The sequence below is a fragment of the Pelophylax lessonae genome (genome assembly GCF_965119305.1).
Source record: "Pelophylax lessonae genome assembly, chromosome: 2".
Classification (NCBI taxonomy): Eukaryota; Metazoa; Chordata; class Amphibia; order Anura; family Ranidae; genus Pelophylax; species Pelophylax lessonae.
In genome coordinates this window covers 46,546,090-46,568,666 of record NC_138769.1, presented here as the reverse complement: position 1 = coordinate 46,568,666, position 22,577 = coordinate 46,546,090, and the positions used below count along the sequence as shown (strand labels likewise).

Below are 22,577 nucleotides of genomic sequence, written 5' to 3'. Positions count from 1 at the left end.
AATGTTTAGTTCCCTTGAATGTTATTTTTAGATATGACCTTTAATAGCCTTGTTTGATCAAATGGTTAATTTTTTACAGATATCGCTGCATCTTTTGCTGCACCTGTGGATTTAAATGTCTATCCAGAATATTGCATAGTGGTGGCATACCCTACAGACCTCAGCACTATACGTATGAGACTTGTCAATCGTTTTTACAGGTGAGATGCATGTACACATGGCCAATTTTTATTTTATATGATGTTTGTGATGGTGTTCACCGTCACTGGAATTTAAGGACAGATGGGTGATGGTTTGGATTGCTTCATATTTGTCAGCAAGGTCTCCATGTAGAAATATTGAGATTTGTTCCCATTTGCCATGAGGTCTCTGACCAGGAAGTACAACTCCTAATATGGTCATTCCAGTAAGTTCAATGAGGAGACTGACTGTCTAACAATGTTGCTTTTGTCTGAGGTGGCTTTCCATTCACCTATTGTCGGGTGTGCTAATGAACCCACCTGTTGTCTGCTAAGGGATGTATTGACACTCAGAGTAATGTGTATTGGGGGCTCGTTATGGAACCATTGTTCTGTGTCGGCTATTGTGTACAATTGACCAATGGGAAAGCGGTTGTTGGGGGCAGGATGTTCCAAATTCTGTATAAAAGTGTACTGTGTACTTCCAATAAATGTTCTTTCTGTTTGAACTTACATACAGCCTGCTTGGTGTTTGTTCTAATGTATTCCGAACGGCACATAGCTGTAGTTCGGATCCCGGAGCCTTGGTTGACCCGAACCATCAGACGTTGCGATCTGCAAGCTGACTCACTAGAAACAGAGGAGTGTCGGGAGAGCGGAAGCAAGCGAGCAAGGGTCTCGTCACAATGTTGATATTAAAATAATGTAAACGTTTTTCTTTCAGTTTTGGAAGTGAAGGAAAGCATAAAAAGATCTATTGGTATTTTTGTAGCTATTGGGGGGGGGATTTTCCTTCACTTTGTCTGGTCACCAAGACAGGATAGTCATGGCCAACATTATTGGCACCCCTGCATTTTTGTCAGATAATGCACTACTTCCTCGTCCAGAAAATTGTAGCAAATACAAATGTTTAGTCATTCTCGTGTTTATTTCTTTTGTTTATATTGGTATGACACAAAGTAGAGAAACAAAAAGCCAAATCAGACACATTCCACGCAAAACGATTAAAAATGGACTGGGCAAAATTATTGGCTCCCTAAATTTAATATTTGATAGCATACCCCTTGGATAAAATGACTGAAATCAATGGCTTCCTGTAAGCTTCCATCAATGAGTTTTACACCGCTACTAAATTTTTGGACCTCTCTTCTTTCGCCAACTGCTCCAGGTTTCTTGGATTGGAAGGGTTCGTTTTCCCAACTGCTGTTTTGAGATCTCTTTATGGGTGCTGTATGGGATTTGAATGGCCAGTTGAGTACTCTCCAGCATTTTGTCTTTTACCATTTGTGGGTGATTTGTGACTTGTGCTTTGGCTTATTGTCCTGCTGTACAACCAGGGCTTTTTCTCTATCATTCATTGGCAGACGTAGCTCCATATTTTTCTTAACCATTGGGTTATGCTGCCCCCTACAGGAGTAGGACACTAGGCAGGAAAAATCTTTACCACGCCTGTGGAGCAGTTCCTGCAGGCCTACACCCACTCACTCTGTTATAGGATTCAGTTTGTTTCTGCCTAGTTTAGGAGTAGTTCCTAGTTCCCAGTTCCCGGCTGGGACTTCGGTCTTAGCTTATTTTTTTATTTAAAGGGAATCTTTGTTAAAATTTTAATTCTTTAGCTATTTATGTTCCTGGGAGAACTGCAATGTTATGTTCCTAGGAGAACTGCAATGAACAGCCAGGCTTGGTTTCGGACTGGATATCTTAGATCCTTAAGGTCTCCCAGTCTGGCCAGCGAGCGTGTGCAGATTATAGCCCCTCCTTAGGCCTGGCCACGACAGATCCCCAATGGACGGGGGCCGGACCTTGCCGAGACGCACTGGCCTTGGCCGATTTGGCCTGAGTCGCAGCGTTACCCTTGGCCCTCCTCATCCCTACCCTGAGTGGAGGGTTGTCTGTCCAGAGTGGCACCCACCCAATTGTCATTGGTATAGTGTCCCCCCCCCCCCCTCCATAGCTCTTGCAGTCTCTGGGTGGACATAGGCCCCTCCTTGAGGTGGTCGTACCCCCGGGTTCCCTTCCATTTCCCCCAGCTCCTCTAACAGTCACAGTGGTCTTTTGGCCCCAACCTTCCACCACGCCCCCCCTCCCCTTCCCAGGGTTAGGTAGGAGCTGCCTTTGGCACTTGCTCCAGTAAGGGGGAGGTAGATGCGTTTTTTGCTGACCGGACTGTCCGATTCGCACACTGGGGTCTTTGAGCAAGTTCCCGGCCCCCTGGGGGTTAGTGACTGGGGCAGGCATGTTCTTTGGGCACCCTGCAGTGGTTGTAGGCTTGGGGGAGAGCGGATGTCTCTTCATCCACAGGCTGAAAATTTAGTCTGCGACTTTGCGGCCTACTTGCAGCTGCCCGGGTACCTTGCCAAGCTGACTGAGTGCATGACCAAGCCGACCGAGTGCCTGACCGAGATGAGCGCTTTACGTGGCCGGATCAGGCCAAAAATTGAGGCCGCGGCTTGCGGCCTATTCACGGCTGATGGAGCTGGCTGTCTGAGTGACTCACCAAGCTGTCCCGCCGACTGACCGAGCTGTCCGAGCTGCTGATCAAACTGACAGAGCTGATGGTGGACTCGCAACTGGATCGGTCTCAAATTTAGGCTTCGGCTTTGCAGCCTACTTACAGCTGGCTGTCCGAGCTTCTGACTGGGGTGATAAAGCAGCGCATGACGTCTTGAACTGTGGGCGCCGTGGGGGCATTGTTGTGTGGGGGTGCACGTCTGTATCCCAGCGGGGCCCCCCTCTTTCCCTTTATAGGGGGCTATGTCCTTTATGGTGGGCGACCCTTAGGTCTAATAGGTGTTCTTTTGTGGAACTTTAGCCAGTGTTTCCTTGTGGGACTGTGGTCAGAGACCTTTCCTGCTTATGTTCTCAGGATGAGCTTAGCATATAGCGACTTTACTGGGTCTGCGTCCACTGATTGTATCGGTGCAGAAAATGTTAACATGGGGGCAGATCCCCTAAAAGCGGCAAAGGTACTCCCTTTTCCCACCTACTGTGACAAAATTGCCGCAAGTCAGTGGAGTTCTAAACGCAATAATGGTAACCACGCATGGTGTGGCTATAAAACTGGTTTGTGGACCAGGTTTCTAAAAAGGCTCCATCAGATCTCCCCTTTACGGGGACCACCTATATGGGTCTTCGTTGGATTAAATGATTAAAGGACTCACAGGTGGGAAGAGTACTCTTCGTCCTCTATACACTAAGGGCAAGTCAACGTGTAATAGATAGGGCCCTTATTTTTCAGCACACAGGCGGCTCCTTCGTGCCTTTGGCACGCAGGGCTAGGACCTAAGCCATTTTGGTCATTTGGGGGTTCCAAGAAGACGTGGTCCGGTAAGCCGAGAACAGGTCTTTCCAGATCTGCAGACAAATCTTTGTCTGCATGAAGGGACGCCCTAACCTGTATCTGGGGTGGGGAGACATCTTTGTTTTCTGTTCAGAACCAGGGACCTCCTTGATTCAAGACAAATGGTCCCACAAACTGCTCCGATCGGGTTACAAGATCGAATTCAGGTCCCGACCGTCGGACAGATTCTTCCCGTCCAATCTACGCCCATCTTCAGATCGGTTAAGGGATCTATGAGAGGCGATACAAGATCTGCTGTCGCAAAGGGTGATTGTGCCGGTTCCCTCTAGGGAACGCTTTCGAGAGTTTTATTCAAACCTATATTCTGTTTCCAGGAAAGAAGGGAAAGTCCGTCAGAAGGCTCTGAATTGCTTTGTGCGGGTACAGAGGTTTGGAATGGAGTCCATTCGCACGGTAGTGACGTTTCTACACCGAGGGGACTTTTTGGCCTCTATCGATATTGAGGACACATAACTGCACATCCCTATTTGCACTGGACACCAGCGTTTTTCTTTGCTTCGCTGTGGGAGAGGAACGTTATCAATTTGTGGCGTTACCCTTTGGTCTCGCCTCCGACCCCAGGGTCTTCACCAACATGTTGGCTCCGGTATTGGCATTACTGTGACAGCGGGGGATTGGGGTACCTGGACGATCTCCTCTTGAGAGCAGACTCCCACTCAGTTCTGGTGGACGATCTGTCAATCACTGTACAGACTCTGCAAGAGTTTGGTGCGACTATCAATTTCAGAAAATCAGCTCTGGTTCCAGCCTCCAAAAAGGTTCATCTGGGACTGACTCTGGCCTCTGTGTGGGTGTTCCCCCGGAATAGCTGCACAAATTGCAATGGGCGATTCGGTTGCTGTTATCTAGCACTCTGTCCTCATTGCGGACTTGCATGCGAGCTCTAGGCCTAATGGTGTCTACCTTGGGGGCAGTTCCGTTTGCTCAATTCCTCACCAGACCTCTGCAAAGGGTTATTCTTGTCAAGTGGAACAAGGATTCAAAATCTTTGCACAATGTGATTCGGTTGAGTCAAAACGCAAGAAGTGCACTTCTGTGTGGCTCTGTTCCTTGGCCCTGCGTCAGGGCAAGTAGTTGGAAAGCGGTGTATCCAGGGGACCTGGACTCTAAAAGAGTCCAGACTTCCGATCAATATTCTGGAACTCAGAGCCATAAAGCTTTGCTTGAGTCACTGGGCAAATTGTCTGCAGGGTTGTCCAGTTCGGATTCAATCAGACAATGCCACGGCCGTGGTTTACGGCAATCATCAAGAGGGTACCAAGAGTGTCCTGGCGGCCTGAGAGGTGGCCAAGATTTTAATATGGGCAGAAAATTTTGTTCCAGCCCTCTTCGCGGTGCATATACCCAGAGTAGAGAACTGGCAGGCGGATTGCTTAAGTCATTAGGTGTTGGATCAGGGGGAATGGTCCCTGCACCCAAAGGTGTTTCACCTGTTGCGTGTCTCGTGGGGGACAGCCTATGTAGACCTGTTAGTTTCTCGGCTCAACAAGAAGGTACAGAGGTTTGTAGCCAGGTCTTGGGATCCCCTGGCCGACGCCACAGACGCACTAGTGGCTCCTTGGGGTCAGTATCAGCTGATCTATGCGGTTCCTCCACTGAAACTTCTGCTGAGGCTTCTGTGCAGAATAGAGGTGGAAAGGATTCTGGTAATTCTGGTGGCCCCAGACGGGCCTCGCTGGTCTTGGTACGCAGATCTGGTAAGGTTGGTCCCCGATACTCCTTGAAGAATTCCTCCCAGGGAAGAACTGTTGTCTCAAGGGCCGATATTCCATCCTGCTTTACAGTTGCTGGCTTTATTGGTGTGGCTGTTGAAAGCCAGGTATTGAAGGATAGGGGTCTTTCCGATTCCTACACTGTGGAAGGCTAGAAAATTACCTCCAAGTACATTTGGCATCGTACCTGGAAATCGTACCTCTCATGGTGTGAATAAATTAAGGTGCATCCACACTCCTTTTCAGTGGCTAGGATATTGGCTTTCCTCCAAAGAGGGGTTTAGCTGCGGTTTGCCTTGGGTACTATTAAAGGCTGGGTGTCTGTTTTGGCCGTGTTTTTTTATCGCCCTTTAGCTACGCATTCTTTGATTCGCACTTATATCCAGGGAGTTCAATATGTGGCTCCTCTGATACGGTCCCCGTTACCTCAGTGGGATCTAACTTGGTACTGTCTGTTCTCCAAAAACCTCCCTTTGAAAACTTAGGGGGATTCCTCTTCTTACACTGTCACAGAAGGTAGCATTTTTTGGTTGCTATTACCTCTGCCTGCAGAGTGTCTGAATTGGCGACGCTGTCCAGCCGTTCTCCTTCTCTGGTGGTCCACAGAGTTTACTTCAACCTAATCAGTCGTTTCTTCCTAAGGTGGTTTCTAATTTCCATTGAATGAAGAAATTGTGTTGACTTCACTCTGTCCTAAGCCCAAGCATCCCAAGGAAATTGCCTTGCATTCTTTGGCTGTGATTCGAGTAATTAGGGTTTGCCTGGTGGTTACTGAGTCTTTCAGGAAATCAGTCTTTGTCCTCACAGAACGACCTCGGAAGGGATTGGCTGCGTCTGCCTGATCGATCTGGATATGGTCGCAGCAGACGGTGGTACAGGCATATTCACTTACGAGTCAGGTTCCACCTTTTCCTGTGAAGGCGTATTCTGCTAGGGCGCTGAGTGCCTCTTGGGCCTTTTGCCATCAGGCGTCAGTGATGCAAGTTTGCATGGTGGCAAATTAGTCGTCTGTGCACACGTTCACTAAATTCTACAAAGTAGATGTGTTGGCATCCTCTGATGCATCTTTTGGCCACAAGGTTTTGCACGCTGCTGTTTAAAAGAGCATTTTTTTCTCTGAGGGGTGTATGTTGTTTCTAGATGAGCTCCAGTTGTTCCTGGTTGAGCTCCATGTTACCTGGTTGGCGAAGTTTAGCCTTTGGGGAATAACGTTCTTTCTCTGCGTTGTTTTCCCACTCCCTCATGTAAATACCTATTTGGGATGTCCCAGTGGTCAAGAAGAATATGAAGCTGCGTCTGTCAATGAACGATAGAGAAAACTGGATTTTTGACTTGCCGTAAAATCCTTTTTCTCTTACGTCCTCCGACAGTCGCCGCCCACTTCATATTCATCACCAATGGGGTTATGTCCTCTATTCCGTAGGAGTAGCTAGGCAATAGAATATGTTAGTACAAAGACTTTTAACATATCCCACCCCCAGGGGGTGGTCCCCTCAGTACATAACCCTCCACTTCCTGTATCCAACTCAGTTTCATTTGTCTAGCTGTCAGGAGTAGCTGGAAGTTTCTGTGCTGGGGCACCTTGTCTCAGCTCTCTTTCCTTTCTTTGGATTTTATTTGAGTTTTTTCTCTCTTTCTTGTTAGCTGTTATTTTACCAGCGTTAGTTAGTTCTTCGGAAGAAGAGGATCATGCGGGCTGCGTCTCGGGCTGACCCCCCTGATAGCAGGCTGTGGGTCAGTGGTTTTCTCAGCCCGCCATCGAGCGTTCAGTCAGGTATCGCTCCTGAGTTATCTGAACGACCCATCCCTGTTCCGTGCAGGGATGCTAGGTGAGGTGGCTACCTCACCGGACGCTGTGCGGTTTCTCAACCCACCTTCTGATGCGTCCTGGATGCGACTCTCCCTGCCTCATGTGCAGCGGTTTGTTCGCCTGTGCGGGTCCCCCACGCCATGTAAGAGGTAAGTGCATTTATGTGGGGACCTGTCTGTCTGGGGGGTGTCAGTCTGGGACTGTGTACCTTGCCTGTGTTCACACTATTACGTTTTCCCTATCTCTCACATTGCATGCTGTGGGCTGCAGGAGGGGGGGCTGGCTGCACTCTGTGTCAGTTTTCTGTCTGTGTGAACGGCTGTGTGCTGTGGGGCTTGAGTTTCTCATGCTTGGGGCACATTACAGCGCCGCTGTGGCGGTTTACCATGTTCCTTTTTTGGGCAGATGGTGTGTTTTACTTCACCCTCATGGGGTGTGGGAGCGGCGGTTTCGGCGCCAAAACGGCGCCATTTTGGCTGCGATCGCTCCGGCCGCATGTTTTACATGCATGGCGGCCATTTTCTTGTAGCCTCCATAGGCTTTAATAGAGCGCCCTGTATGCCAGCACTTCCTTTCCTTCAGGAGCACCTCAGGCAGCAGCAGCAGCACCGATCTCTCCAGGTTCATTTCTCTCTATTCCCTGTATCCTGCCTTGGTATACTTGTCCCTGTGGGGGTCCCTTGTGTGGGGTGCTTAGTGTGAGTGGGCTACGATCGCAGCGCTCTCTTAAAGGGGCGGTCACCCATTTATTTTTGCTACTACAGGGGCATGGATTCTCAGGAATGCTAGTTTCCTGCCAATTTAGTGGGAAGCCAGGGGACTGCGGTTCCCCCCCCGGGGGGGATTTGGCTGCGATTGTGGCTAGCCTTGCGACTCAGGTGCAAATGCTGGTGGCTGCTCAATCCTCTAAAAGGCCCAGAGTTTCAATTTCCTCTGATTCAGAGGGTGATGGTACTGGGGCTGCTGTGGCAGGGGTCTCCTTATCGGGGTCTCGTTCCTCCCTGGACCTTATAGGGTCAGAAATGGAGGCTGAGGTAGAGGGGGTTGATAATTCTCCCCCTGGCTCGTCTGAAGAGCTTGCACTCATGGATGAATTGGTTGCTTCTATCAAGCAAACTCTGCGTTTGGAGGAGGAAACATGTCCTCCAGCTGCCTTGGCGGCTTATGGGACGCAGAAAAGGCGCAAATCATCGCAGATGTTTCCATGCACTGATGTTTTTCGGCGCGCTGTGAAAGAACAATGGCGTAATATACGCAAACCTTTTGCTGTACCAAGTAGGTTTAAGCTGCGCTATCCTTTTACGCCCCCGCTACTGATGGGCGTTGGTGTGTCCCACCTCCGGTGGACCATGCGTTAGCGGTTTTGAACAAGTCCACTGCGATTCCTGCTGAAGACACCCCGGTGTTCCGGGATGCCACGGACAAGAGGATGGAGTCCCTTGCCCGTCGTACCTATTCTATTATGGGTTCTATGTTGAAAGCTTTATTTGCTTCACTTATGGCGGCCCAGGCGGTCGCGAGCTGGACGCAGGTGCTTAGGCGTGTCCTGGTGGCTGATTCTGCCCCCCAGGCGACTTTGGATATGGTGGATCAAATCCACCAGGGTGTCATGTATTTGTGTGATGCTGACCTGGATATGGTTCCGTTGGCTGCACGTGTACACAGTGTGGCGGTGTTATCTCGCCGCCTGGTTTGGTTGAAGTGTTGGTCTGTGGATCAATCTTCACGTAAGACCTTGGCCAATCTGCCTTTTGATGGTTCTCGCCTTTTTGGCGAATCCCTGGATGCCCTAATTAAAGGGGTCACGGGGGGTAAGAGCACGCTCTTACCTCAATCCCACAAGACTAAGACGGCTCCGGGAAAAAAGAATGCTTTCTTTCGGCCCCCTCAGGGGTCCTTTCGTGCCTTTCGGTCACACTTTGGGGCAAGCCGTCCAAGGGTCAAGGCTCCCGCAAGAAGCCGTGGGCAGGTAAGCAAAAGTCCGGCCAATCCGGTTCTGCGGCCCACAACAGTGCGGCCTGAAGGGGCGCCCTCACCCACTTCACAGGAAATCGTTCGATCTGGCTACTAGATCGAGTTTCTCTCTCGGCCGGAGAGCAGATTTTTTTCCCTCAAGTCTTCTGTTATCCCTGGAGCGTTTGCGGGACCTGCATCTAGCGGTGCAGGACCTGAGGGCTCAGGGAGTGGTGGTCCCGGTGCCTCATTGGGACAGATTTCGAGGGTTCTATTCCAATCTGCTCGCCGTGCCCAGGAAGGAGGGCAAGGTGCGTCCGATTCTGGACTTGAAGGCGCTGAACCGCTTTGTGCGGGTGCGCAAGTTCCGCATGGAATCCCTGCGGTCGGTGGTGGCTGCCCTGGTTCCGGGGGAGTTCATGGCTTCCATCGACTTGAAGGATGCGTATCTTCACATCCCGATTTTCGAGGGTCACCGGAGGTACCTTCGATTCGCCATAGCGGAAGATCATTACCAATTTGTGGCGTTGCCTTTTGGTCTCGCCTTGGCTCCGAGGGTGTTCACCAAAGTGCTGACACCGGTTCTGGCTTTGTTGAGGGCCCAGGGCATTTTGGTTCTGGGGTATCTGGACGATATTCTGGTTCGGTCTGCGACCAGCCAGAGTCTGGAGAAGGATCTGTCCGTCACGTTGCAGACTCTGCAGGAGTTTGGTTGGACGATCAATTTTCCAAAAGTCGACATTGTGTCCATCGGTTCGGATTCCTTACCTGGGTATGATTCTGGACTCTGTCCAGGCGAAGGTCTTCCTGCCGGAAGAAAAACTCGCAGCTCTTCAGGAGGCAGTCAGGTCCCTCAGGGACGTTCCATCTTCGTCCATTCGGACGTGCATGCGGTGTCTGGGATTGATGGTCTCGGCTTTCGAGGCGATTCCCTTCGCCCAGTTTCACACACGGGATCTCCAAGCGGAGATATTGTCCAAGTGGGACGGGCGTCCGCAGTCTCTGGATCTCCAGATGTCATTGAGTTCTCAGACCAGAAGGGATCTTCTGTGGTGGCTTCAATCCCCCTCAGTATCGGGGGGCGAGTCTTTTCGTCCCCTTTCGTGGACGGTGATCACCACGGACGCCAGCCTGTCGGGCTGGGGTGGTGTTCTGGGCGTTCTGTCCGCCCAGGGTGTTTGGTCGACGGAGGAATCCTCCCTTCCGATCAACGTTCTGGAACTGCGAGCGATACTCCTCTGTCTTCGTCGTTGGACGGACAATCTTCACGGCTACCCGGTTCGGGTGCAGACGGACAATGCCACGGCGGTGGCTTACATCAATCACCAAGGGGGCACCAGGAGTGCCCGGGCGGCTCGAGAAGTGGCCTCGATTCTGTCTTGGGCCGAGACGCATGTCCCGGCAATATCGGCAGTTCACATTCCGGGGGTGGAAATTTGGCAGGCGGTTTATAAGAGCCGCCAGACCCTGGACCAGGGGTAATGGTCCCTTCACCCGGCTGTCTTCCAGATGTTGTGCGCGAGGTGGGGTCTTCCGGAGGTAGACCTGTTCGCGTCTCGTCTGAACAACAAAGTACCACGGTTTGTGGCAAGGACGCGCGATCCTCGGGCAGTCGCGTCGGACGCGTTGGTTCCCCCGTGGCATCAGTACCAACTGATGTATGCGTTCCCACCGATTCAATTGCTGTCCAGGTTCCTTCGCGGAACCGACCACGGTGATTCTTGTGGCACCGGACTGGCCTCGCCGGTCCTGGTACGCAGACCTCGTAAATCTGGCAATCGACGCCCCGTGGCGTCTGCCTCTTCGAGAAGATCTTCTGTCGCAAGGACCGATCTTCCATCCTGCTTTACAGTCGCTGGCTTTGACGGCCTGGCTGTTGAAACCGAGGTCCTGAAGAACAGGGGTCTTTCCCCTGAGGTCATTCACGCCTTAATAAATGCGAGGAAGTCTTCCTCGGGGAAGGTTTATTACCGTACTTGGAAGGCGTATTTTGCCTGGTGCGAATCCAGGGGTTTCTCTCCTGACACTTATTCGGTGTCTAGGGTGTTGACCAGCGTCTGGCGCTGGCCACGATAAAGGGTCAGGTGTCTGCTTTGGCCGTTCTTTTTCAACGGCCTGTGGCATCTGATTCTTTGGTTAGCACTTTTGTGCAGGGGGTACGTCATCTGATCCCTCCTAGGAGGGACCCTCTTCCCCCTTGGGACTTGAATCTAGTTCTATCAGTATTGCAGCGTGCTCCTTTTGAAAGGATCAGGGAGATCTCGCTGTCTTTGTTATCCAAGAAGGTCGCCTTTTTGGTGGCTATCACCTCGGCTCGAGTGTCGGGGCTGGCAGCCTTGTCCTGCAAGTCTCCGTATCTGGTTGTGCATTTGGACAAGGTGGTCTTGCGACCTAACCCTTTTTTTCTTCCAAAAATGGTTTCGGACTTTCATCTCAATGAGGACATTGTCCTACCTTCGCTTTGCGCGAAGCCGAAACATCCGACGGAGGTGTTGCTTCACTCCTTGGATGTTGTCCGGGCGATTAGAGTCTATCTCAAATCGACTGAGTCTTTTCGCAAGTCGGATGCCTTGTTTGTCCTTCCGGAAGGTCCTCGGAAGGGCATGGCGGCGTCGGCTTCTACAATCGCCAAATGGATCAGACAGACCATTGATCAGGCCTATGCTTTGAAGGGGAAAGTTCCCCCTGTACCTGTGAAGGCGCACTCTGCCAGATCTCTGAGTGCGTCTTGGGCCTGTCGTCATGGGGCCTCTGTGGCCCGGGTGTGTAAGGCGGCGACTTGGTCGACCGTACACACTTTCAAGATATTCTACAGAGTAGATGTTCAGGCATCGGCTGATGCTTCCTTTGGCCGCAAGGTTCTTAGTGCGGCAGTTCCCTAGAGCCCTTGTTACGGGTTCTTTGGCTTTTTGGGATATTTGTTTTTTCCCTGGGTTTTCTTGCTCCTGTTGAGCGAGTGTTTTGTTCTTATGCCCAACTGGTTTCCTTCCTTTGGTAAGGTTCCTTTCTCTGATGGGGAGACGGCGTTGCCTTGGGCGCGGCTGCGTTCTTCCCACCCCTCATGTTTACACTGCTTTGGGACATCCCCATTGGTGATGAATATGAAGTGGGCGGCGACTGTCGGAGGACGTAAGAGAAAACTGAATTTTTGTAAAATCTTACCTGTAAAATTCCTTTCTCTGAGTCCTCCGACAGTCGCCGCCCCCGCCCCTCTTTTGGGGTTTTGATGTACTCTCTACTGCTATTCCACTGAAACTGAGTTGGATACAGGAAGTGGAGGGTTATGTACTGAGGGGACCACCCCCTGGGGGTGGGATATGTTAAAAGTCTTTGTACTGGCATATTCTATTGCCTAGCTACTCCTACGGAATAGAGGACATAACCCCATTGGTGATGAATATGAAGTGGGCGGCGACTGTCGGAGGACTCAGAGAAAGGAATTTTACAGGTAAGATTTTACAAAAATTCCGTTTTTCTGACGTTCATTGACAGACATAGCACCTGCCCCTCTAATTATGAGAGGGATGGGTTTTTCCTCTAACACTGCTTGCAACAAAACTGAATCCTATAGCAGAGTAAGTGGGTGTATGCCTGCAGGGACTGCCCCAAAGGTGTAGCAAAGACTTTTCCTGCCTAGTGTCCTACTCCTGTAGGGGGCAGCATAACCCAATGGTAAAAAAAAAAAAAAAAAAAAAAATATGGAGCACCGTCTGTCAATGAACTTTAGAGCAAAAGATTTTGTGGTAAGTCAAAAATCCAGTTTTTTCAGCCGGAATGCACCCGGAACAGAGTTCCAGCACCTCCAGCAGCCCTCTCCTCTCCAACTTGTCACCTAGGAGGTAGGAGAGGTGGTTGTCCAGAAAAGTAGCTATGGGAAAATTGTGAGCTTAATACAAGGGTAGGAGCTTTTTGTGTCTTGTCATGTTTTTTTGTTTTCTAGTGTCCTGTCACCTGAATGTGGTTGCATAAAAACCTTATTGGGATGTACTCCAAGTAAGGGATTTTTAATCAGGTCATTTTATTTAAACCATTTTCAATAACCGAGAAAAAAGAAAAATGTCTATTGCAGCATACATATTTGCATTTAGAAAAAAAATATGCATAACAATTGGTAAAAGCCTAAATCAAACAGGGAGAAAAAAAAATTGTCACGTTACAGGAAATTATTACTCTGACAGTGAAAACGCAGATATAAATCATCAAATACCTAAACTAACCCTCTTACAGCGTACAACAAACACCATTTAGACAGAGCAAATCATTTATTGTATATAATTGCTATTAGTGCATTTGTTATAACAATAAATTTATTATACTGTCTATCATATCATGAAGATAATCAACTAGCTTTCAGCATCCAACCCCTGAGGTATAGAGGAGTGTCAGCGACATTTTTTACAATTTTTTTAGGGCACTCCCTGAAGAAAAGGATTTTACGGTAAGATAAAATCCAGTTTTCCCCACTCAGACCAACAAATGTTATGACTGGAGATGGGCTTTAAATCTCTCGCTATGAAGACTGCCAATGAAGATGGATGAAACCTGGCACACAAGAAAATGCCGGCGCCAGTGAGGGAGAATCGATGGAGCAAAACATGATGTTGGCAGCATGGCTTGGATGAATCGAGCTGAGCTTTTTTTTATCTGCTCACCACTCGGGCTGGGTGAGATGTGCAGAGGCAGGGCTATCTCTTCCTACTTCTACAGCTCCCTTTTTAGTTCTTCTTTAAATCCAGCCAATTGTTTCAAATGATCATTCTTTGAGCATATCATTGCTTGAAATTATCAAATTTGTCATTGTTAGCTCATTGTTGTATAATGAAGTAAGTCAGAGTAATGCATTGCTTGAATTTCGGCCAGTTCAAAAGGCACCAGCTGAATATCAATCCATGTTTGGGAATCTTGGTTGTGCACAAGACCTGTGTACAACCAGCCTGTCTGGTTTTTCTGGAACATTTAGTACCACTGGCTATAGCTTCCCGCGTTTACCGCCGGTAGAATACAAGAGCCCTGCGGGAGATAACATCTGTGGTGTAAGGAAAGAAAAATGCATAATCTGTCTTGTCTTAGACCCCCCTCCTAATGTAAATCCTGAGGTATTGTATGATGAGATCTCACTGCTGTAGTCATGAGAAACTTTAAGATGATCCTTTCTAATGTTTGTCTTTTTAGGAGGTTGTCTGCACTAATCTGGGAAGTAAGATATATTGAACACAATGCCAGAACCTTCAATGAACCTGACAGCAACATTGTTAAATTGGCCAAGAAAATCACAGACCTACTACTAAAATTCATCATGTAAGGATTGCCTATCGTATGGGTTTTTTGCTTTTAGAGTTTTAAACGTATATCTAAAGCCTAAAACCGTGTGCGTTTTTTTTCGTTTGTTTTTGCCATCTGTACCTCAGGATATTTCCTTTCAGTTTCTTCCCTATGAACTCAAAAGCCAATGACCTGATATCTTTCCATCCGAGGGAAATCCTAACTTAGTTGGCACACAGACAAGTACTGCCATTGGAAGATTTCTCCTATTTCTGTTCTGTAAGCGGCTCAAAATTTTGGATTTACCCCTTACTTTAATTTCCTATGACATCGTTGATCAGGAGAATAAAAGTGCCTCTCACTTACCGGGACACAGGCAGCAAAAAAATAGTGGTTCGAACGCCTTACCACTCTATCCAAAGCTAAAAAAAAAGTTTTGCCTTTAGTTATAGTTTAAGTGTGTTTTTGTTTTGTATAGTAGACCTATGGGGAATAGACTGAATAGCTCTGGATTTTTGGGTGTTTGTTGATTAGTATTTTAGTCTGACATCCTTATACTTTACACATATCTGCTGTCTTTTTTTTGTTTTTGCAGCACTATTTGGAATATTAATGAACTGTAGGTGCTCCTGAGTGGCTGTAAACACTTATTTTTTAGTCATGTCGTGCATATTTTGTGTAAAGCTCTTTCCTGTGCTACATAAAGCAAAACTCCAGCCAAGCAGATAAATATACAGTAGAAAACGGTTTATCTGTCTCAGGATGTGCATTTTTATTCAGCCAGTCTTGTGATAGTGACACCCCAGCCAGGCTCTGGACCACTGAAAAAAAAAAACCTAAAAGATATAGCCTGTTCAAAGACTCTACTCCGCCTATGACTGTAAAAGAAAAGCAGCACACTGATGAAGTCATCCCTGTGTATTCTCCTTCTGTAAGCATGTTCACTGTAGGAGGTAGAGCCCTAACTTGGCTTGCAATAGTTCTCTCAAAGGGTTGAAAATCAAAGCATCGCTGGAGGTTAATATAGCAGGTTCAGGTGCTTGTTTTATGAAAATAACAGAGAGCCTGTTTATAGTGGATATACCATGTCGTGATCCTTATATGAATAAGTGAACACCTACCATTATTGCCTTATTGTATCAAGGCGTGTTTGCGATTATTAATTTGGGACTATGCGTCTTTTTTTCTAGCCAAGATCAGTGTTTAGTTTTTTTTGGGAAATTTGTAAGTACCAGCACTTCCACCTTGCACACGTATTTACCAGCACTTACAGTGGGTACGGAAAGTATTCAGACCCCCTTAAATTTTTCACTCTTTGTTATATTGCAGCCATTTGCTAAAATCATTTAGGTTCATTCTTCTTCCTCATGAATGTACACATAGCACCCCATACTGACAGAAAAACACAGAATTGTTGACATTGTTGCAGATTTATTTAAAAAGAAAAACTGAAATATCACATGGTCCTAAGTATTCAGACCCTTTGCTGTGACACTCATATATTTAACTCAGGTGCTTTCCATTTCTTCTGATCATCCTTGAGATGGTTCTACACCTTCATTTGAGTCCAGCTGTGTTTGATTATACTGATTGGACTTGATTAGGAAAGCCACACACCTTTCTATATAAGACCTTCCGGATCACAATGCATGTCAGAGCAAATGAGAATCATGTGGTCAAAGGAACTGCCTGAAGAGCTTAGAGACAGAATTGTGGCAAGGCACAGATCCTGGCCAAGGTTACAAAAAGATTTCTGCTGCACTTAAGGTTCCTAAGAGCACAGTGGCCTCCATAATCCTCAAATGGAAGATGTTTGGGACGACCAGAACCCTTCCTAGAGCTGGCCGTCCGGCCAAACTGAGCTATCGGGGGAGAAGAGCCTTGGTGAGAGAGGTAAAGAAGAACCCAAAGATCACTGGCTGAGCTCCAGAGATGCAGTCAGGAGATGGGAGAAAGTTGTAGAAAGTCAACCATTACTGCAGCCCTCCACCAGTCGGGGCTTTATGGCAGAGTGGCCCGACGGAAGCCTCTCCTCAGTGTAAGACACATGAAAGCCCGCATGGAGTTTGCTAAAAAACACCTGAAGGACTCCAAGATGGTGAGAAATAAGATTCTCTGGTCTGATGAGACCAAAATAGAACTTTTTGGCCTTAATTCTAAGCGGTGTGTGTGGAGAAAACCAGGCACTGCTCATCACCTGTCCAATACAGTCCCAACAGTGAAGCATGGTGGTGGCAGCATCATGCTGTGGGGGTGTTTTTCAGCTGCAGGGACAGGACGACTGGTTGCAATCGAGGGAAAGATGAATGCGGCCAAGTACAGGGATATCCTGGACAAAAACCTTCTCCAGAGTGCTCTGGACCCCAGACTGGGCCGAAGGTTTACCTTCCAACAAGACAATGACCCTAAGCACACAGCTAAAATAACGGAGTGGCTTCACAACAACTCCGTGACTGTTCTTGAATGGCCCAGCCAGAGCCCTGACTTAAACCCAATTGAGCATCTCTGGAGAGACCTAAAAATGGCTGTCCACCAACGTTTACCATCCAACCTGACATAACTGGAGAGGATCTGCAAGGAGGAATGGCAGAGGATCCCCAAATCCAGGTGTGAAAGACTTGTTGCATCTTTCCCAAAAAGACTCCTGGCTGTATTAGATCAAAAGGGGGCTTCTACTAAATACTGAGCAAAGGGTCTGAATACTTAGGACCATGTGATATTTCAGTTTTTCTTTTTTAATAAATCTGCAACAATTCTGTGTTTTTCTGTCAGTATGGGGTGCTATGTGTACATTCATGAGGAAGAAGGATGAACCTAAATGATTTTAGCAAATGGCTGCAATATAACAAAGAGTGAAAAATTTAAGGGGGTCTGAATACTTTCCGTACCCACTGTATATTTGAGTTTTTATATTTTTTATTTTTCTATTACGTATTAATATTCCATCCCTCTGCACGAGGCACCTTTTGGCTATTATAGCACTAGGCACTTTTTATCAATTAAATTTTGCACTACCCTCAAGCACTTTATTATTGCATTGACATATTTATTTATTCTTCACCAATATCCTATTTGTATAACTTGTTTATTTATGAGATGGTTTTATACTTGATTCATCTACACATTGCTTATTTTTGACCTATAGAGATGTATTTTTTGTGGTTGCTTCTGATTTACTATACCATTTATTACGCAAGAGAGAGCGCAGCACTACCCCGCACCCATTTTCTCTCTAGTTTAAGGATTAACTATCAGTGCTAGCTGCAACCTCCTTCCTTCTATTCCTTTATCCCAGACCTTCCTTCCCATTATAGCGCGAGAGTCCTCCTTGTTTATAATGCGGCCATTGTGGCGCTTCTTTGAGGGGGTTTGGGGGGGTCCTGTGTGGGCCCCTGGGCCGGGACCTTCCGATGCCTATTCTGGGCCCCCTTTTTGGGGTCCTGTAGACCGCATGGCGCGCCGTGGGGGCCCCCATTTTTCTGTGGACCATGATTTTTATATTCCCATTCGATTATACGAGCAGCCATTTTCTAGAATTCTCCATTAAGAATGCATGAGCGGCCATTTTCCTGAGGTCTATAGGCTGGACAGGCATGCGGCATGATTTTGAACATATAGAGGCTGAGTTTTCTCTTCCTCTTCCTGTACTGTCAGTGTCAGTTTCATTTTTTGCACAGATCGGGCTGGAAGTCTCCTCTGTGGTCTGGTAACATTTTTCCTGGGATTCCCTGTGGGTTTTTCTTCATTAACTCTGCTATTATCTTATAATAAAAAGGGATTATGAGCCCGCACTTATAGCGGTGGGACTACTTTTTGGCGGTCTTAAAGAGATACAGGCCAAATATTTTAAAAAGTGGAACATGGAGTCCCAGGATAATTTCACCTGCAGACCCCCTGGGAGCGATTGCGGGACCTTCTGGTTCACAGTCTCAGCCAGAGATTGCAGTTTTTTTTGCAAAATCTGATGTCTAAGGTAGATTTTGTAATTACTAGTGCTGCCAGCCGCAAGTGCCTTCCGCCCTCACCTCCATCAGCAGGGTCTTCAGACTCTGAGATAGACTTGGCCACCGTGGACCCAGACCACCCTGAGGGGTCAGTGTCGTCGCATTCTGACGGTGAAGAGGACCTGTCCTCATCAGCCGCCGCGTGTACGCGATTTGGTGGAAGCGGTGATAAGTTTCAGTGCGGGAAACTTTAAAATTGTCTGAATTCATAGCGCCGGGTTCGCAGGTGTCTTTTGGCTCCCGCAAATCCCGTAAATCAGGCAAGGTGTTCCCTTTCCAAGGATTGTTTCATACTATTGTTGAAACATAGCAGCACATTAAGCACATCCATTTTCCCTTTGCGGAGGCAGTGTCCGCTAGGTGGACTGTACCATCAAGTGAATCCCCCGGTGTCCAGGTTGAATAAAGCGACTCTGGTACCGGTGGAAGAGTCTCCAACTTTTGCGGACCCCATGGATAGACAGGTGGAATCCTTGTCCCGCCATTTACATGTGGTAGCAGGTCACATATTAAAGACTACCTTTGTGAATGTTTTGGTAGCGCAGACTGCTACGGAATGGGTGAAGCTACTTAAAAGTAACTTGGTTCTGCCCGTCCAATCTTCAACTATCCCCAGTTCGGTTAAGGGACTTGCAAAGGGCAGTACACAATTTGCTGTTGCAAGGAGTGATTGTACCGTTTCCTTTTCAGGAATGTTTTCAAGGGTTTTATTCAAACCTCTTCACCATGCCCAGGAAGGAAGGCAAGTTGGGTCCCATCCTGGATCTCAAGGCCCTGAACCTCTTTGTGCAGGTACAGAAGTTTTGGATGGAATACATCCGCACGGTAGCGGCGTCACTACACCAGGGAGATTTCTTAGCCTCCATACATATCAAGGATGCATGTCTACACATCCTTATTTACGCTGGACACCAGCTGCTTCTTCACTTTGCTGTCGCAGAGGAGCATTATCAATTTGTGACGTTACCGTTTTGTTTTCTGCCTCAGCTTCCAGAGTGTTTACTAAGGTCTTAGCACCGGTATTGGCATTGCTGTGCCAGCGGGGGATTGTGGTACTGGGGTACCTAGACGATCTCCTGTTGAGAGCGGAATCTCCTTCAGTCTTGTTGGGGGATCTGACGGTCATCTGTCAGAACTCTGCAGGATTTTGGTTGGAACATCAATTTCAAGAAATCTGCTCTGACACCTGCCTTGAGATTGGATTATCTGGGCTTGACTCTGGATTCAGCCATGGCCAAGATGTTTCTTCCCCCGGACAAGCTGCAAAAGTTGCTGGAGGCGATTCAGTTGTTGTTGGCGAACAATCTGTCCTCTCTTCGAGTTTGCATGTGGGCCTTGGGTCTGATGGTATCAACCTTTGAGGCGGTTCCGTTTGCTCAGTTCCATACCAGAAAGGGAGATTCTTGTGAAATGGAACAAGGATCCATAGTCCTTGGACTCTTTGATTCGGTTAAGCCACAACTCAAGGTCTGCTCTGTTGTGGTGGATTCAGTCTCCAGCACATTGCCAGGGCAAGTCCTTCCTGCCATTGTTTTGGACGGTGGTGACCATGGACGCCAGCCTATCGGGCTGGGGAGGGGGGTGCTGGGGAAGCTCTGTGCCCATTGGACGACTCGTCTGCCGGATTGTCTGGTTCGGATTCATTTAGACAACGCCACAGCTCTGGCTTACATCAACCACCAGGGGGGCACCAAGAGTGTCTTGGCAGCCAAGGAGGTGGCAAAGATTCTGGTGTCTCAAGGTCCAATCTTCCATCCTGCTTTACAGTCGCTGGCTTTAACGGCATGGCTGTTGAAAGCCAGGTGTTGAGAGATAGAGGCCTTTCTTTGAAGGCTAGGAAGTCGACTTCTAGGAAGATCTATCATCGTACGTGGAAATCGTATATTTCATGGTGTGAATCACTGAAGGTGCACCCTCGCTTGTTTTTGTTCACTAGGTTCTTGGCCTTTCTGCAGAAAGGAGTTGTGAACAGCCGTTGGCTTTTGGCACTATCAAAGGCCAAGTGTCGGCTTTGGCTATATTTTTCCAACACCCGTTGGCTTCATATAAAAGAACATCTGGGTAGCAGTGACCATATATGGTTTCATTTAATGTTAGCTGCAAGCAAAAAACGCATACAGGAAATAGAAAAACACTTAAATTTGAGAGCACATTTTCCAAGGATGAGGCCTGCTCTCCAGGATTTAGACTGGGAGGGAATATTGGCATTGTTGAGCACAGAATAGAAATGGGAAATTTTGAAGAACTTTATGCAAACTCACTGCAAAGTATATTCCCATGGGTAATACGTTTTAAAGGCTAAAAAAAACCTATGTGGCTCACGGCCAAAGTTAAAAAAGCTATAAATAAAAAGAAAAGCGCTTTTAAAAAAAAATAAAAATGAAGGAACACTATCATTGAATAATTGTTACAAAGAATATGTAAAAAGGAAATCAAGGACGCAAAAATTCGAAATGAATGACAGATTGCAAAAGATAGTAGCACAAACCCCAAAAAATTATTCAAATATAATAATAGTAAAAAGGTTAGGTCTGAGCATGTAGGCCCTTTACAAAAAAATCAGCAGTGGTTGACTGGGGACAAAGAGAAGGCAAATTGATTAAACATTTTCTTCAGCTCTGTGTATACAAAGGAGCATGGGGGAGCTCATGACCATAATGAGGATGGTATTGACACAGCCCTAAATGATCCACAATGGCTCAAAAGTGATATGGTCCAGAAATATTTAGACAGAGTAAGGGTGGATAAAGCACCTGGACCAGATAGCATCCACCCACGCATCCTAAAATAATTGAGCGCTGTAATTTCAAAGCCTTTGTTTCTAATTTTAGGGACTTGTTAAGGACTGGAAAAGGAACCACTGGATTGGCGTAGGGCCAATGTGGTGCCGATATTTATAAAGGGATCAAAGAGTTTAATAAAAGACCACATAGAGGAGTTCTTGCTGTAAAAAAATATTTTAAGCAACAGATAGCATGGATTCATGAAAAACAGAAATTGTCAAATAAACCTGATTTCTTTTTATGAGAAGGTAAGTAAAACCTTGGACAGAGGGGTGGCTGTGGAGGTAATATACTTGGACAGAGGGGTGGCTGTGGATGTAGTATACTTGGATTTTTCAAAAGCGTTTGACACAGTTCCCCACACACGGCTAATGTGTAAGGTAAACTCTACAGGCTTGGAAAGATCAGTTTGTAAATGGATAGAAAATTTGCTAAAAGATAGAATTCAGAAAGTAGTGGTTAATGATTCTTACTCTGAATGGTCTAAGGTTATCAGTGGTGTACCCCAAGGTTCAGTGTTGGGACCCTTACTTTTTAATATCTTTATAAATGATACAGGGTCTGGGATTAAAAGTACCATTTCAGTCTTTGCAGATGACACCAAGCTTTGCAGTGGAATAACTTCTTTGCAACTTACAAGCTGACCTCAATGCACTGTTTCATTGGGCAACTATGTGGCAAATGAGGTTTAATGTTGATAAATGTAAAGTTATGCACTTGGGGGGCTAAGAATATGCATGCATCATACAAACTAGGTGGAATCCATAGCGGAGAAGGATCTGGGTGATCTGGTAGATCACAAGCTTAATAATAGCATGCGATACCAAGCTGCAGTTTCCAAAGCAAGCAAAGTCCTTTCTTGTATTTACAGAGGCATGGACTCCAGAGAGCGATATCATTTTGCCCCTGTACAAATCATTAGTAAGACCTCATCTGGAGTATGCAGTTCAGTTTTGGGCACCAGTTCTTAAAAAGGATATTGGGGAACTGGAGAAAGTGCAGAGAAGGGCAACCAAACTGAGAAGAGGCTTGGAGGACCTCAGCTATGAGGAAAGATTAGAGGAACTGAATTCTCTCATGAGAAGAGGAGATTAAGGGGGGATATGATCAACATGTATAAATACATAAGGGGTCCATATAGTGAACTTGGTGTTGAGTTGTTTACTTTAAGGTCAACACAAAGGACAAGGGGGCACTCTTTACATTTTAGAGGAAAACAGATTTCATCTCCAAATATGGAAAGGATTCTTCACCGTAAGAGCTGTGAAAATGTTGACTAGACTCCCTCCAGAGGTGGTTCTGGCTAGCTCACTAGATTGCTTTAAAAAAAGGCCTGGATTCTTTCCTGGGTGTACTTAATATAAGTGGGTACTAATATTTATAGGTAAAGTTGATCCAGGGAATATCCGATTGCCTCTCGGGGGATCAGGAAGGAATTTTTTGGTTGAGCCAGATGGACTTGTCTTTTTTCAACCTGACTAATTATGTAACTATATATGTAGCTACGCATGCT

The 22,577-nt window shown here is 47.0% G+C and overlaps 1 protein-coding gene across 1 annotated transcript in view; it reads left to right on the top strand.

Annotated features, from left to right (window-relative positions):
- The window catches only part of LOC309545909 (bromodomain and WD repeat-containing protein 1-like), a 348,182-nt gene that overhangs the window by 268,105 nt on the left and 57,500 nt on the right, over positions 1-22,577 (top strand). The window contains exons 31-32 of the mRNA XM_082245330.1: positions 80-200; positions 14,188-14,313. Of these exons, the coding sequence (XP_082101456.1) occupies positions 80-200; positions 14,188-14,313 (247 nt within the window). The remainder of the gene's footprint in view (positions 1-79; positions 201-14,187; positions 14,314-22,577) is intronic.